The 14,787-nt window shown below is 34.0% G+C and overlaps 2 protein-coding genes across 2 annotated transcripts in view; one reads left to right on the forward strand and one right to left on the reverse strand.

Annotated features, from left to right (window-relative positions):
- Positions 1-13: 13 nt before the first annotated feature.
- Positions 14-627, reverse strand: LOC106320602 (sulfate transporter 2.1-like; the record flags this gene model as incomplete). The annotated part of the gene is made up of 2 exons (XM_013758982.1): positions 147-627; positions 14-62 (listed from the first exon to the last, which is right to left on the reverse strand). Coding segments are annotated over exons 1-2 (442 nt in total), but the record flags the coding sequence as incomplete, so codon positions are not given.
- Positions 628-11,842: 11,215 nt separating this feature from the next.
- Positions 11,843-14,787, forward strand: part of LOC106320603 (inositol-3-phosphate synthase-like) — an 8,568-nt gene continuing 5,623 nt past the window's right edge. The window contains exons 1-7 of the mRNA XM_013758983.1: positions 11,843-12,033; positions 12,155-12,200; positions 12,786-12,824; positions 12,895-13,071; positions 13,468-13,656; positions 13,848-13,910; positions 13,986-14,054. Of these exons, the coding sequence (XP_013614437.1) occupies positions 11,843-12,033; positions 12,155-12,200; positions 12,786-12,824; positions 12,895-13,071; positions 13,468-13,656; positions 13,848-13,910; positions 13,986-14,054 (774 nt within the window). The remainder of the gene's footprint in view (positions 12,034-12,154; positions 12,201-12,785; positions 12,825-12,894; positions 13,072-13,467; positions 13,657-13,847; positions 13,911-13,985; positions 14,055-14,787) is intronic.

Genomic DNA, 14,787 nt, shown 5'->3' on the forward strand with positions numbered 1-14,787 from the left:
AATATAAACTTACATAGGCCATATTGAGGATCAAGCTTTGCAAGAGTTGCATAGCCAATGCTCTGAACAAAAAGAAAACAAAAATCAAAGAAATTACTTAGATCTCCAAACAGATCATCATTCTTTAGTTTTTATAAAATAGATACCTGGGGAATGCAAAGGCTAGCTAGGGTTAGACCAGCCATGAGATCGTTCTTGAACATGATGAGTTTATAGTTTCTGCACCAACCAAAGATTGGGAAAACGGCTTGGAGGATAGAGAGGATTCGTTTAGGGAGAGGCTGTTTTTGAAGAGACTTGAACCTTTTGGCTTTGGTTAGGAAAGATTCTTTGACTTGGCTTTTAAGCTCATGCCACGGGCTAGGTGGTTCAGGACAGTCGAGCAGCCACTTTGACCGGTCATGTTGGTCTTGACGTGGAGGTGCGGCTGCAGATGAACCTGAGTTTGCCATGGCCATTTGGATCATATGTGCAGGATTTGAAGTGTTTGGGAGAACTTGAGAGAGAGATTCAAAACTCTCTGAATCTCTTTCTTTCATCTTCTTCTCAATTTATGTGGTTGCAAAGAAGTTTACCTATGAAGTGAAGTTTGGTTGAGCATTCAAAGTGTAAGGATGCTGAAGTGAATTGACCGATTCTCTAATGTTTATATACACAATAGTTAGTGGAATCTCATGGTGCCTATTTATTTGTTAATTAAACTGGAAGCACAAAAGTGATTTATTTTCTGAAAAAAAAAACTTGTTAAAGTTTAAATATATGATACTGAAAGAAGGTTGTACAAAATACTTTTCCTGTACATGAAATGAAATATCATGGGTTATTCGTGTTGTGTGCCAGAGGTACTAGTTATTCGTTCCAAACGTTTCCAATTTCAGGATATCTAAAATATTAGCTTTAGATAGTGTCAAGCAAAATTATAAACACAAAGCTTCTCAAACCCATTCCCAGAACTGTGTAACTCAACAATTCCAAACACGTACTTATTTTATCATTTTTTGGGTTCTTTGGGACTATCGTGGTAGGTAAAAATGAACTGGAGCCTCAAACACAGCTTCTCTTATCTACACGTTTTATGTGATCCATAGGTGAAACATATTATATGAGGTTAATAAATAAATTTGATCAAAAATTGCTTAATGTTTTAATACTTGAAATGGTTTAGAAATTGACATTATTCATTGGACTTTTGGATACGCCAATGATGGAACGTGCGATGGGTTTTAAAAGTGAAGTGGTTATGCCATAGCCAATGGATGATATGTCTCTGTCTTTGTCTTGGTCGGACCAAGTGGAGAAGACACTATATGTGTGCATCGAACTTCATGGGTCCAAATTAGACCAAAATCAAATCCCTCGAAATATTTCTTGCACACGTATTTAATGTTTTTCTTTTTTGGCGAAATTATAAATTTGTAATTTGAAACTCGGGTTAGACGGTGTCGTACGCTTTTGGGCTAGTCCACTCTTTAGCACTAAGCAAGTTAATTCCGGTGCCGACCAGATCATGGCTTATCAAAAAAACAATTGTAATTTGTGGACCCTAAGTCGTTTGTATCATGTCTAATAGGGATGTAGCCTGTAGAGCGTGATTCTATAAGTTTTTAATCCGAACTTTGTAATGAGCTATCTACTTTGTGAATAGGAGAAACGAAGATTCACATAAGAAGGAAACAAATCTTATCATACACCACTCGCATTTGTTATCTCGTGACATTCTCAAAACAACATGCGATCATTTCACCATATATTTTAAGAAATGTGTGTACGTGTTCTTTAAAAAAGATGCCTCTAGAGCAATTGCGTTTCTTCCCCCAATCCGCTAGGCTATATATCTACTTACACTCTAGCAAATTTAGTTATTTGTTTAAAAACTCCCTCAAATGTAATTAACTTAAACTCTACGTTAAAGTATAACCGCTAAACTATTTATCGAGCAAATTAGAGTAGGCCAAATCAATATATTAGCTGTATCCTTTGAATATTTGTTCAGTTTTAATATGTTTCAGGCCCAAAATAACTAGTATATGCACGTCTATATGATTAGTAATGCAAATTGCATGTGTAAATGTTTATCATATGCGAAATCTACGCATGACGAATTGTAGATTTCCATAGCCGTAGCATTTTGAACCCATAACTTATTTTTCACACTAGCATTCTTACTTTATTAGGTACAGAAAAGTTTTGAAATCAAAATGTACACTACAACAAAACATAGTGAATTCTAACCAATTTTCTGACCACTTAAGTTGGTCAAAACTGTTTCCGACCATAAACTGATCATTTAATGACGATCTAAATAAATGGACAAAAAGTGGTCGGCAATTACTGACCAAAAAAACTGGTTAAAAAATGGTCAGTAATTTGTGACTGAATTTTGACCACTTTATGATCGTCAGAATTTTGGTCAGAAACTAATCAGAAAGTGGTCAGGCATTTTAAAAAGTTTAGTTGTTCCCAACCGTTGGGACAGTGGTCGGAAAATGATCAAAAATCTGTCAGAGAGCAGAAACGTCTACCTCGGATTATGTACTGATGGTTTCAACCCATTTGGAAAACATGGAAGGCAATATTCATTATGGCCAGTAATTGTCACACCTTACAATTTGCCCCCCTCTTTGTGCATGAAACGAGAGTTTCTATTTCTCACCATACTTGTTCCTGGTCCAGAACATCCCAAACGATCTCTTGATGTTTTCTTACAGCCGCTGATTTATGAGTTGCAAGAGTTATGGGCAAATGGTGTAGAAACATTTGACATTTCATGCAGACAAAACTTCAAGATGCATGCAGTACTTATGTGGACTATCAGTGATTTTCCTGCATATGGAATGTTGTCTGGACGGACAACACATGGAAGGTTATCGTATCCACATTGTCAGGATAGTACTGATGCATTTCAGTTGAAACATGGAAGAAAGACGTGTTGGTTTGATTGTCATAGAAGATTTCTACCGAGTTCACATCCTAATCGCCGAATCCAGACATTGTTTACAAAGGGAAAAGTTGTTCATGATCCACCACCACCAGAGTTAGATGGTAACTATTTATTGAGGCAGCTTGGAGATTTTGGGGCAGATACGACTGCTGAATGCGGTGGAAATGGGCATGGCCCAGTCGATACTGACCTACCAGGACCATATCCTACTTATAAACATCTACCTCGTGATGCAAAAACAAGATGGTTCAGAGCATTTGCGGTACTAAATTTATCACTGTAAATTTAGTTTTTACTCTTTCTTCGTTCACTATAAAGTTTCTTTACTTTTCAGCAACAATTTACTTGGGAACCGAGCATTACTGAAACCGTAAAAATTGCTTACGATAAAAAGGCACATAAATCTTTTTCAAGCAATTTGTGTGAATGGAAAGAAAAATGGGAGCTCAACAAAGATCCTCCGGAGTGGGTATCAGATAATAATTGGCTGGGTTACGAATTGCTGTGGAAGGATGAAAAAGTCCAAGCAAAGTCTTTCACAAACTCTACCAACCGGAAAAGCGAGTGTGGTGGTTTTGGTATTGCAATACACAACACATGGGCAAAAATCCTATGAAAAGCGCAAAGACGAAATGGTATTATATTGTTAAATATACTTTGGCTAATTGTAGTTACTGTGGGTTGATTTTTTGGTTTTCATTTTGGTAAGACCATTGATAATGGAGGGGAAGAGCCTGATATGCTAGCATTTCTTGCGGATGCACATCGAAGTCGCAAAACTGGTGACATTCTTGACAAAAAAGTGAAGCGGATTGTGGAGACTGTCAAAGAGAAGATAAATGATCAGCTAACTCAAGGTGGATCAACTGAGACAAACCTTCTTACCCAAGGACATATCAACAATCTCGTTTTAAAGGTTAAGTTAGTTTGTTTATTTTTTTTTTTGTAATTTTTTGTGCTTTCCTTATATATTTCTCATTCTACAGGAAATCCCTGTCATTAAGGGTCACCGTTTTGGGTTTGGAACACTGCCGGATCCGGGACAAGTACCTCCTTCAGCTTCTTTCATGTCAAATTTGGACCAAGAAGTTCAACAACGGATTGCAAACGAGAAGATAGCAATAGCTGATGAGAAGATTGCTATGGCAACAGAGAAGATTGTGACACTGGAGAATGACAAAGCTGAGAAAGATAAGGTTATACAGTATTTGCAAAACTTAGCATCTAAAGTTGTCAGCAAATTTCCAGATTTGCTTCAAGAAGATGAAGATGCAACTCAAGAATAAGTGTTATGCTTGTAGTCTTTTTGTTAAAGCTTTAGTAACAAACGTGTGTTACATATTATGCTCGTAGTTTTTTGGTTAAAGCTTTAGTAATGAACTCTATTGTAACTTTAACGGTTTTTTTAAGACTTTAGCAAAATATTTTGCTAAAACTTTTTTTTTTTTGTAACATGCTAAAACTATTTAATGTTAATTGTTTAAGTAGGTTTCAAGTCTAAAATATATTTGGTTTAGTCTTTTAAATTTTAATTGCAATTTTATTGATTAATAAATAATTTAATTAATTAATTTTATAAATGGTCAGAATTTCATCAAGAATAAATGATCACAAATTCGTCAAAAATTTTAATAACAAAAAGGTCAATAAGTGGTCAGATATTTGTAGATTAAATTTGACAGTAATACGTTAGAAAATGGTCAGAAATTTTTGACCGTTTACCGACGATAATTTCTGACGACTTTTATGACCGTTATTTTGGTCAAAAAAATTTGACAATTTTCTGACCAAGATAAATTTTTGACGGAGCTTTTCCGACGACTTTAAGTGGTTAGAGATCGGACAAAAACTCGTTGTTTTGACCAATTTCTATCGGATTTGGTGGTCAGAAATCAAACTTTTCCTTGTAGTGGTAGTTTGTGAGGAAAAGAAACACATCAGATGGAAGACAACTGCATGATGATGGCATGTGTAGTAAGCATGGGCACGCGAAGCACTTTCCTACTAAATAATAATACTAATAATTTATAATGGTGTTTTGTTTTCCATTTGGAGCAGAAAGTAAGAAAGTTATACTTCTATTCGTTCGATTGTGAAAAATACACGTTCATAATTGGGCCCTGGCCACCGTATGCTTCGATTTGGATAAGTCTAGGCTTTGTTCATCTTCAATTGTTTCTTAAACTCTTAAAATAATGTAGGAAAAAACTGAATTCAAATTATATTATTATTAATGTCATCAATCTAATTAAGCAAAAAGATGTCAATCAATCTGATGTACACTCGAAAAGAAATATTTGTTTGTAAGATTATTAAGAGCAATAACACCAAAAAATCAAAGTGTACGTGGACTTGGCGAAAGATAGCTGTCAGCAACACTCACCTAACTGTGAAACGTGAACAAAGCCACGTTCCATTTTACAAACTCGCACGTCTGCTCACGCGTGCACGGTAGATCCTGAAAATCTTCCGAAAGTTAAATGGGCTTCAAAGTTGTAACTTAAGCCTAAAATAAAAACCCTTTTGTATGGTCCTTCGAGGTTCACAGATGTGGGCTTTAGTATTTTCCGCCAGATATATTATAAGAAACAAAAATGTTTTTCTGTCAAGTTTAAAAAAGTTCGAAATCAGCAATTTATTTATTTCCTTCCTGCGTATTTTGATAGATTGATGTAAGTAAAAATAAAAAAAATTAGAAATAATCATTATTAAATTACAAGATATGAGCCCGTTGCATTGATGTTTTAATTTAATAAAAATCATAAAAGAATAAATCATTTTATTACAGTTTTATGATTGTTTTTTGCATATGTTTTTTGAGCTTTATTTTATAATTAAAGCTCGTTTTTCCATATAAGTTCAAGTTAATATATGTATTTTATAATCATGGTGCATAGATGAATTGTTATAAGTTTTGTACATAGGATTAGAGAAAATACTATGCCTAAACGTTTAAACTGAACACAACCTTAAGTTTTTTTTTTTTTTTTTTTTTTTTTTTCTCGATTAGTGTATTTGACTTTCATTTCTTTTTACTTTTCATTCAATTTCTTATTTAAGGTTTTTTTTTTTCAAAAAAAAAACCTTAAATAAGAAATTGAATGAAAAGTAAAAAGAAATGAAAGTCAAATACACTAATCGAGTCAATGATAACATTATACATGTTTTTATGTACTAATTTAATGTTTTATTAAATAAATCTTTAAAGTTTTATTTTGCTAGAAATTAAAAAAAACATTTTATTTTATAAATCCTTTTTTTATTTACAGTAAAAAAATAATATTAAATACTCTTTTACAATTTTGTTTAAGATTTTAGAAAAAAACAATTACTGTCATATAACCTATTACGATTATCTTCTCTTTAGAATTTCAGAAAAAAAAAATTGCTATCAAATAATTATTTTTAGTTATTTAATATATAATTTTAAAATTTGTATTAATACTAATTTTGTATTTTTTTGTTAATTAAAAAAAATTTAGTATCATGTTCATCATCAGATACTCTTTTAAAATTATTATCAAATAAATTTTTACAATTCTCTTTGGTTAGGACTTAAAAAGATTATACAAATTTCTTTTGTTTAGGATTTTTTTATAAAAAACAAAAACAACTATCAAATATTCTTTTACGGTTTTTTAGGACATTAGAAAAAAAAATAATATTATATAATCTTTTACAATTATATTTTGTCTAGGATTAGAAAAATATAATTTCTATTAAATAATTATTTCCATCTAATATAATTTTCTTTTAAAGTTTCCAATTTCGAAATTTGTTTTTTCAAAATCATTAATATTTTTAAAATTTTTCTTGGTAATTAAATAATTTTACTATCATGTTTATCATTTTTTTAAGTAAAAATTATTATTAAATAAAATTTTACAATTCTCTATGGTCATGTTTATCATTTTTTTATCATTCACAATCTAATTATTTTAGTTGACACATGCCACAATCATATCAGATAAAATTTTTGAAGTTAATTTTGGTTTATATTTTTTAACACAAAATTATTAAAAAGTAAAGTTAGTTAATTATAAGAAAAATAAGATTCATTTTATATTTTTATTTTATTTATACTTTTAAAAGGAAAACTAATTATTTGATAATTATTTTTTATTTTATATTTTATACAGCTATTTTAGTTTTAATAGAAAAAAATCTGTTAAATTATTTATATATTTTGTCTTATACAGAAAAATACATGTCATAATATTTTGCAATTATTTTTTTATTAGAATTTTAAAAAAGGAAAATTATTATTAAATAATATTTATAATTACTTTTTAATAAAATTCGTTTTTGTTAATATCTTAGTATATATATATTTTTAATTACGAGATAGATTAACACATGTACCAATCTTAAATATATAATTGTCATGTGTCACGATCATCTTAATTAACAACTTTGAAAAACCAAACATATCAAAATAACAAATACATAAATTTAAAATCAGTATTTTTTTTCTCAAACCCCTTAAAAAGAACTAGAATAAAAAAAAATCAAAGTATCTTTAGTAGCTTTTCATGAGTTTGACAGCCACATGTAGCTAACAAAATCCACCCAACAGTAAAATAACTTGTGGGTAATATCGGTCGCAAGTTGGGTGATTACCATTTGTGCCTGATCCTAATTAACTTTAGTAAAGTTTTTTTTTTCATTCGCACATTATTTTCAATTTTCTTATTCATAATATACTAACTCCACTGCCGTGATATCTGTATTTTAAAATACAAATCTAATAAAAAAATTATAACTTAATTTGTACAATTCATTGATATGTTACCTTAAATATTAATCAACTGAGATTAGTTTCGTTTCTTAGTGTTTCCAGTAATCTAATAAAAAGAGAAAAAACTCGTAACATGTTTAATAGATTAGTCATTTTACACTTGTCATAATCCCATAAAATGAAAATAAATACATTGCCATTTTTCTTTAAATCAAGTTGAACAGAAAAGAGAAAAATTATATTGACATATTTGGAGAAAATAATGATATTTTTAATTTTTGGACTGGATCATCATTTTAACTAGACGTTTAACTAAATATGGATTTTCGAAGTCTGAATCCTAGTTTTTTATTGGCAATTTAAATGAGATTACAGAAAACCATGAAAAGGAGAGTGGATCCTTAAGTGCGGATTCATTTGTTCCTTTTAATAATATGATAAAGAATAGTGGATTACTGGAGTTCCCTAAGATGTCCTGGCGAGAGAGAAGAGGTAAAGGAAAAGGGGCAGTAACGGTCAGATGTCGCCTAGATAGGGCACTAGCTAATGAGGAATGGCACACACTATTCCCTTCCTCTCATACAGAATATTTAGGAATGGTGGCATCGGATCATCGTCCAGTGGTGGCTTACCTAGATGATAAAGTTCTCAGAAGAAAAATCCAATTTAGATTTGATAAGAGATGGGTTGGACGGGAAGGTCTTATGGAATCAATTACAATGGGGTGGTCAGATTATAATGAAGGAACTGAAAATGGTATAGTGGAAAAGATTAGTAATTGTCGCCACGAAATAGCCAAATGACGGAAAAATAATCCACCTTATAGGGAATAAAAGATTACAGATTTACAGAAAGCTCTCAAAGAGGTACAAACAGATAACACTAGGTCTCAGGAGGATATTCTGGAGGTATCCAGAAAGTTACAAGAGGCATATAAGGATGAAGAAGACTATTGGCATAAGAAAAGTAGGAATATGTGGTATTCATCTGGAGATCTCAACACAAAATTTTACCACGCTTTAACTAAGCAGAGAAGGGTACGTAATAGGATTGTCGGGTTACATGATGCAGCGGGAAATTGGATCACAGAGGATAATGGAGTAGAAAAAGTGGCAGTGGACTATTTTGAAGAACTATTTAGTACCACCTCCCCATCGGAGTTTGATAGTTTCCTCTCAGAGGTAACGTCGGGTATTACTCCTCAGAAGAATCAACGATTATTGAGGATAGCGACTGAGGAGGAGGTCAGAGAGGCTCTGTTTATGATGCATCCAGAGAAAGCACCAGGGCCGGATGGCATGACAACTCTCTTTTTTCAACATTCATGGCATATTATTAAGAATGATTTGGTCGAGATGGTGAATAATTTTCTGGTTTCTGAAGAAATGTATTCAAGGTTAAATATTACTAATATCTGTACGATTCCAAAGACGGAGAGGCCTACAAGGATGACGGAGCTGCGGCCAATCAGTCTTTGTAATGTAGGATATAAAATTATTTCGATGGTTTTGTGTCAACGATTGAAAATATACCTACCCTCCCTTGTCTCAGAAACTCAATCGGCATTTGTGGCAGGCCGTTTGATCTCTGATAATATTCTTATAGCCCAGGAAATGTTTCATGGATTACGGACTAATAAAGCGTGTAAAGGAAAGTATATGGCAGTCAAAATGGACATGAGTAAAGCGTATGATAGGATAAAATGAGAATTTATTAAGGCACTACTACATAAGATGGGTTTTCATCATCATTGGATTAAATTAATGCTGGAGTGCATATCATCGGTCAAATACAAGGTCCTACTAAATGACCAACCACAGGGTCTCATTGTGCCACATAGAGGTTTACGTCAAGGAGATCCGTTATCTCCCTATTTATTTATTTTGTGTACTGAGGCTTTGATTGCAAATATTAAGAAGGCGGAGAAAGGGAAACAATTAACAGGAATTAAGGTAGCCAGGACATGCCCATCGATTTTCCATTTGCTTTTTGCGGATGATAGTCTTTTCTTTTGTAAAGCTCAAAAAGAAGAGAGTTATACTATTCTAAGGATTTTAAAGGAATACGAGGTGGTCTCAGGTCAACTAATAAACTTTGATAAGTCTTCGATTCAAGTTGGGGACACGATTGAGGAATCGGTCAGACAGGAGTTAAGAGATATTTTGGGCATTCAGAATTTGGAAGGAATGAGATATTATTTAGGACTGTCAAAAAATCTTGGGGGCTAGAAGATACAAGTATTTAGCTTCGTGCAGGATCGTCTAAATAATAGGATCAATAGTTGGACCTTTAAGTTTTTCACAAAATGAGGAAAGGAAGTGATCATTAAATCAGTGGTTACGGTACTGCCTAATCATACGATGTCTTGCTACCGTTTACCTAAGGCAACCACACAAAAATTGACAAGTGCGGTAGCACAATTTTGGTGGAGTTCTAGGAGTAGTACAAGAGGGTTGCATTGGAAATCATGGGATAAAGTGTGTGCCAGTAAGGAAGATGGTGGTTTAGGTTGTAAAGATATAACTGATTTTAAAACAGCAATGTTTGGTAAACAGTTATGGAGGCTGATAGAGAAGTCAAACACTTTATTTTCTCGAGTGTTTAAAGGTCGGTATTACAGGAATGCTTCACCCCTGGAACCGATTCGTTCATATTCTCCGTCATATGGCTGGCGGAGTATTGTATCTGCTAGATCTCTGGTAAGCAAAGGATTAATCAAAAGGGTGGGAACAGGATCCTCTATATCTGTATGGAACGATCCTTGGCTCCCAACCACTCGCCCGAGACCAGCCAATAAAAATCAACACAATTTGTACCCAGACCTTACAATGGGCTCTCTCATTGATTCTACTTTGCGAAGATGGAATTCGCAGGTACTTCGGGCTTTGGTAGACCCACAGGATGTGAAAATCATAGAAAGTATACCACTGAGCAGAGCTCAGATGGTAGATACGGAGGGATGATATTTCACAAACAATAGAAAATTTTCGGCTAAATCATGATATCAAGTAGAAAGGATCTACCCGGATAGGGAAAGACCACCATTATTGATTGGACCCACAGTTGATGCTCAGAAGGCATTTTGCTGGAAAATACGGTGTCCACCGAAAATTAAACATTTTCTATGGCAATTGGTGACAGGGTGCGTTGCAGTCAAGAAGAATTTGCAAGCACGGGGGATGCAAGGAGATATATGTTGTGCAAGATGTGGAGCGGACGAGGAATCGATCAACCAAATGTTTTTTAATGTCCTCCAGCACTTCAGGTTTGGGCTCTCTCAAAGATTCCAACAAATCCAAACATTTTCCCAACAAGCTCCCTCTTCACAAATATGGATCATCTCTTATGGAGAGTTTTTCCACAGATGGAGGATCATCAGTTTGCATGGATACTATGTTATACTATGTTACATTTGGAAGGGAAGAAAAAATAAAGTTTTTAGTAACCTGGATATGGATCCTCGGGATACCCTTAAACTGGCAGCAACATAATCTACACTTTGGGCTGAGACACTGATTTTGAATGAACAGAATACGGTCCCACAGGATACGGTTACGACTCTCCCGTCAATTTCCGGAAGATGGTGTTTCACAGATGGATCCTGGAAGGAGGAAGATATTTTCTCTGGCCAAGGCTGGTTTAGTACTTTAGAGGGATTTGAGAGTTTGATGGGGGCAAGGAATGTACGGGCTACTCTATCTCCCCTTCATGCAGAGATGGAAGTGCTACTATGGACTATGGAATGCATAAGAAACTTACGATAATTTCAGGTTACGTTTGCAACGGATTGTTCTCAATTGGTGAAGTTGGTTTTGGAACCAGAAGAATGGCCAGCTTTTGCAAGTTATTTGGAAGATATTAAGAGCCTGAAAGCAAGTTTTCTCCGTTCAGAGATTATCTATGTACCAAGGACGCAAAATACAAAGGCGAATAACCTAGCACGCAGTGTCAGGAAGCAAACGTCTTTTGTCGTCCACATGGATCAAGATCACCCGGTGTGGATTACAGAGTCAATATGAGTCTGTAAAAATGTTGACAAAAAAAGAAGAAGATATTTTTAATATCCATCTCGTCTATAAAAGACAAGCTTGGTCTAAGATCACAACTCATTCAGAAGCATCTTTCCTTCACAAGCTTTCCATCAGAAAAAAGAATAGGCAAAAATGTTCATCGAAAGCTTCAAGGTTGAATCTCCAAACGTGAAGTACACAGAGAATGAGATTCATTCAGTGTACGACTACCAAACCACTGAGCTCGTTCACGAGAGCAAAAATGGTGTGTATCAATGGACCGTACTGAAGCCAAAAACCGTAAAATACGAGTTTAAGACCGACACTCATGTTCCCAAACTTGGGTATGTGTTCTTCTCTAGTTCTCGGCCTTAGATTAATAATTGTATCATACGGTTTATCTATTTTTCTTGTATATTGTCAAACGATGTTTGTGCTTTAATTTGTCTAAACTTATTTTGGCAGAGTAATGCTGGTTGGTTGGGGAGGGAACAATGGTTCTACTCTTAGGGTGTGACCGGTAACCATCATGGGAACAATATGAACGGATAGGAAAGGAATGAGTAGGAATAAAATTTTAGGAATGACGAGGAATGGTTCATTATCAAAATTAATGAAAAATTGATTTGTTCTATAATTCTCTACAAATAAAGGAATAAAGAGGAATGAAAAGGAAAACATATTCTTCATGAATGGTAAAAATTTTAAGGAATGTTAAGGAACATAGTGTTCCTCATCATTCCCTTGGTCACCAGTCACACCCATAGAGCATCTTTATCGCATAAAAAAAAGGGTTCTTGTGGCCTGGTCCCACAGAAATTGGAGATATACGGTTCTTCTGTATGCAAAATAAGATACGTGTTTTGTTCGTTTAGCATCTTTATCGCATAAAAAAAGGGGTTTTTGTGGTTTGGCCCCACAGAAATTAGAGATATACGGTTCTTTTGTATGCAAAATAAGAAACGTGTTTTATTCGTTTTTGCACTGTTCGCGGACTCCACTAACACGTGACACTGCGCGGTTGATTTCCATTTTTTTTTAAATCAAAAAAAAAAAAATTTAAGAAATCTTTAGTGGGTTTCAGGGATAACAATGCTCTTACCCTGTCGATTTCCTTGTCGGCGCTGGTATCAAAGTATGTATTAGTAGAAGAAGAAAAATTTCTTAAACATTTAATGTATCCTAATTGCATTTATATGATATAGCCAACGTCGATAGTGAGCTACAATCACCTTGGGAACAACGACGGCATGAATTTGTCGGCGCCGCAAACATTCCGATCAAAGGAGATATCACAGAGCAACGTTGTCGACGATATGGTTGCTAGCAACGGAATTTTGTTCGAGTCCGGTGAACATCCTGACCATGTTGTCGTCATTAAGGTGATTAATTATATTTAACTTAATAACTATTAATCATGTTTACGATTTTACAAGTTCATCTTTTATCATTTAAAATACCTTCCAGGAAGTGAACCAAAAAAAAAAAAAAAATACCTTCCAGAAATTTTTTTTCCAAAAACAACACAACTTACATAGGCAGGCTAACTTTTCAAAATTGTAGAAGGTCAGTTCTTTATTTCTTATGTTTTGCTGGTTTTTTTGTTTATTTGGCCAACTTAATTGTATGTTTCTCTATAATATTATTGAACGAAAGTGTATTATTTTCTATACTTTAAAAAGTTATGGAAATTTAAATGTTCCATTTAAATGTATATATATGAAACTTATAGGAAAGTTAGAATATATACATAACGAATGCCTTGGATGGTGTTACAGTATGTGCCGTACGTAGGAGACAGCAAGAGAGCAATGGACGAGTACACATCAGAGATATTCATGGGAGGGAAGAACACAATTGTGATGCACAACACTTGTGAAGACTCAGTCTTGGCTGCTCCTATCATTTTGGACCTTGTTCTCCTCGCAGAACTCACCACTAGGATCCAGTTCAAGGCCGAATATGAGGTTTGTTATTGTCTTGGTTGCTCATTGATTTGGTCATGTTAATATAATATTCCGACTTAGGCATATATTTGCTTGTTTGTGTCTGCATTTGTGTTTAGGTTTATATTTGTTTCAAGTAGTTATTGTCCAAAAATGTGTGTTAAAACAGTCTACTAATTTGATTTGTTGGGAGCTTTTTTTTGTTGTTGCAGGGAAAGTTCCATTCTTTCCATCCGGTGTCTACCATCCTAAGTTACCTCTCGAAGGCACCAATGGTAAGCCAAACGAAGCAAACATCGCGCCGTTTTCTGAGGTTAATAAATAACTGAATTTTATTGAATCGAATACAGGTCCCACCCGGCACGCCAGTTGTGAACGTTTTGTCAAAACAGCGTGCAATGCTTGAGAACATAGAGCTTGTCCGACTTTTTTTTTTTTTTTTTTGACTAAAAGCTTTCTTATTTAAAACAAAAAACAAAAAATGTTTACTGTTAGGAGAGTCAAAAATAGGAGGAGGAGCCGTTTTCGTTGAAAATATAAAAGATGTGGGGCACGTTGCACTATTTGCACAATAAATTTCTTTTCTATATATATGATCGATTTCGATCATTTGAAAACGCATGATACACTCTTCTCTTCCCTCTGTAATAATCTTTCTATCAGTGTTATAAATTCTACGGGTATAAATTTTGCCCTTATTTAAATTCTTGCGATACAATAAAATTCCAGTTCTTTTCATAACACGTTATCAGCACGATCACTCTGCGATTCGAAATGGATCATAATGCTAATGGAGCAAAATCCAAGAAACGGATTCGTGAAATATGCATACCAGATAGTGGAACAACGCACACTATTCTGAGACAAAATAGATATTTCTCTAATATAAAACCGACAAGAATTGTCGTCAATACAATATCAGGTCCTGCAGACGTGATTGAAGGAACTGGTAAAGCAAACTTTACTTTACCGAATGGAACAAAATTTTCCATAAATAATGCTCTATATTCTCCAAGTTCTAAAAGGAATTTGTTGAGTTTTAAAGACATATATCTTCACGGATATGATACTCAGTCTGCAACTGAGGATGGAAAGAAATACATGTATGTAACTTCTGAGAAATGTGGCAGAAAACACATATTGGAAAAGTTT

Source organism: Brassica oleracea, unplaced genomic scaffold (genome assembly GCF_000695525.1).
Source record: "Brassica oleracea var. oleracea cultivar TO1000 unplaced genomic scaffold, BOL UnpScaffold00975, whole genome shotgun sequence".
Classification (NCBI taxonomy): Eukaryota; Viridiplantae; Streptophyta; class Magnoliopsida; order Brassicales; family Brassicaceae; genus Brassica; species Brassica oleracea.